This window comes from Populus euphratica, unplaced genomic scaffold (genome assembly GCF_000495115.2).
Source record: "Populus euphratica unplaced genomic scaffold, PopEup_1.0 scaffold2032.1, whole genome shotgun sequence".
Classification (NCBI taxonomy): domain Eukaryota; kingdom Viridiplantae; phylum Streptophyta; class Magnoliopsida; order Malpighiales; family Salicaceae; genus Populus; species Populus euphratica.
The window spans coordinates 15036-17678 of NW_011501876.1; the positions used below are offsets into that span (position 1 = coordinate 15036).

The window sequence follows — 2643 nt, forward strand, 5'->3', positions numbered from 1 at the left end:
TAAATTAAACCCAGGCAAGACCGGATGTATTTTTTAACATGGAATTTAAAATCTACTAGTATGTATATTTTATTTTTCTAAAAAATTTATATTTTTTAATGTCAAATTAAAAAATTAATTTAAATACTTCAATTTATTTAATATAATATTTTTAATAAAATATATATATATATATGCTTTTAAATTTTATTATTTATAATATATATAATCTATATTTACATTAATATTTTTTTTAATGTAGTTTTTATTTCATTTGTGCTTATGAATTCACATGTCCAACAGCTACTTTTAGATTTTCAATAATTGCTTGACTTGGAGTAGCTTGAATTTGGTTTTAGTTATCAAGAAAGTCTGTCAAACGTCCATCAAGCTGTCACTTGTGAAAACTCCTTTGATGGGATCATAGGCCAAGGTGTCTCTTATTGGAGGGGCAAACTTCTAGCCACCATGGAAATCTACCTCAAATATAAATCTAAAATTTTAAAAAAATCATTAAGTTTTTTTATTTTTTATTTAATTTTTTTAAATTAATTCATAAAATTCGAATTCAACCGAATCAACTCTAAAACTAGATTTAATAATTATATTTAGCATCTCAAGCACTGTTGCTAAATCACAGCTTGATTTGATGGGTTCTAGAATTAGATTAATTTTAAATTTAACTCATTGTTTTAAGTTTTATAAAACAAAAAGGTTGGCCTTGTATTATTTAATTAAAAATTCGGGTTGATTTGTCATTCAATCAATAATTTTAAATTAACCTCATAAAAATCTAATAAATTTTATTTAAAAAAATTAAAATAATAATTAGATTTTTATTAAAAAATTTTAAAATAATATTATTATAAAACTCATTTTTCAACCAATTTAATATTAAATAATAAAATTAAAAAATACAAAATATACAAGTTGTGTTTGCTAATAAAATTAAAAAATACATAATATACAAGTTGTGTTTGCACAGTTAACTCGTGATATGAGTTATAAAACCAGGATAACTTCATAGAAAATACATAAAAAAACAACTCGAGTTATCATATTAAACCCGCAATTTGGATTACAAGACTTAAATAACCATAAAAAAATAACAAAAAAAAATCTAAGTCAATTCAATTAATCTACTAAATCAGTAGCATGACTTATATAACTAAGATAATTATTAAAAAAAAAAACAAATCACAATATATTTTATCTTTGATATGTATCAATCTTCTATTTTAATTTGTATTTTTTTTTATTTATTTAAAAAATTATCAAAATCATAATATTAAAACTTGATATGGGACAAGATTCAAGCAATGTATAAAAGAATTAATATGGATCAATACTAATTTTGTTTTTTATATAAAAAAAAGTTAAATCAATATTTTAAAAAAATAAATAAATATGTTAATCATCAAGTTTTAACTGCATTAAACTCGAATTAATCAAGTCACCAAGTTAAACTATATTTTTAACATAATCAATAATCAATCATGTTTTTGTATTATTTTTGTCATAATCTTGACAAGTCCATACCTTAGATTAGTTGATAATAAATTTGGATTGATATCAAATTCTTTTAAAAAAAATCAAATTAATTATATTAAAAAAATTAATTAATAAATTGATAGTCGAGTTTTCACTGCATTACCCTTAAGTTAATCAAGTAACCAGCTCAATCTATATTTTTAATATAGTCAGCGTGTTTTTTTTAACCTCGATAGGTCCATGCCCCGAGTCAGTAAAATTCCAAGTGGACATGTTTAAAACCATGTCAAAACATTAGTTTAATGAGAAAATTATCCCGTTTGCTGAGGCCGAATAAAATAGTGGATTAGGAAACTGATTAGTTAGGAGACTCTCATCAACGACGCAAGGAAGACAAAAGGCATCGTTTGCACAGTTGCACTTGGTTTTTTTTTTTTTTTTTAAACTCCTCTCAATATTTACGTGGCCGAGTCGTATTCATGCCTGCCTCACTTAACCACCGATCAATAGTTTGAAACATGTTAGGTCGATCCTCTACGTAATGTGATTTGTCTTTATGCGACAATCTCGACAAATTAAGTGCACTGTCTCGAACAATTAATCTTATTAAACTGCATGTTTGGTTAGTTTGATGCCTTCTTATCTAAGGCCGGTTGTTGAGTTTTTTTACATATGATCGATCATCCATGTCGAGCTTGGAAAGAAGATATTGCCCTCTCAACACTTGCGCTCTAAATGTTATGCTATGATGCCAACGTCAAATACCTGTGGCCCTTCATCTTGTTCCTGTTAGTTGTAGCTCCCGGCGGGGTTGCTGCCGCCGACCGGTTTGGTTTGCCGGAGCGGGACACTCCTACGCACCTGAACTTCTTCCGGTCGGCATTGCGGGGGAGGCAAAGAGTTTTGTCATGTGCCGACGATCCTAACGTGTGTGTGGATCGCGGGAAGAACCCATGGGGAGGCAGCACATGTTGCTTCAGGAAATTCTGCAAGGATACCTTGAGGGATTCGGACAATTGTGGGGCATGCGGGCAGACATGTGCTTATGGATTTGTTTGTTGCGATGGGAAGTGCGTTGATCTTCGAAATGATCCACGCCATTGTGGTTCTTGTTTTCAGGAGTGTCCTGGACAAGGTAGGTGCTCCTTTGCAATGTGTGATTATAGTGGATGA

The 2643-nt window shown here is 29.2% G+C and overlaps 1 protein-coding gene across 1 annotated transcript; it reads left to right on the forward strand.

The window, feature by feature from the left end:
* The first annotated feature begins 2205 nt into the window (after positions 1-2205).
* Positions 2206-2643, forward strand: LOC105118564 (uncharacterized). The gene has a single exon (XM_011016535.1). It carries the CDS (start codon positions 2206-2208, stop codon positions 2641-2643), a length of 438 nt encoding a protein of 145 aa, XP_011014837.1.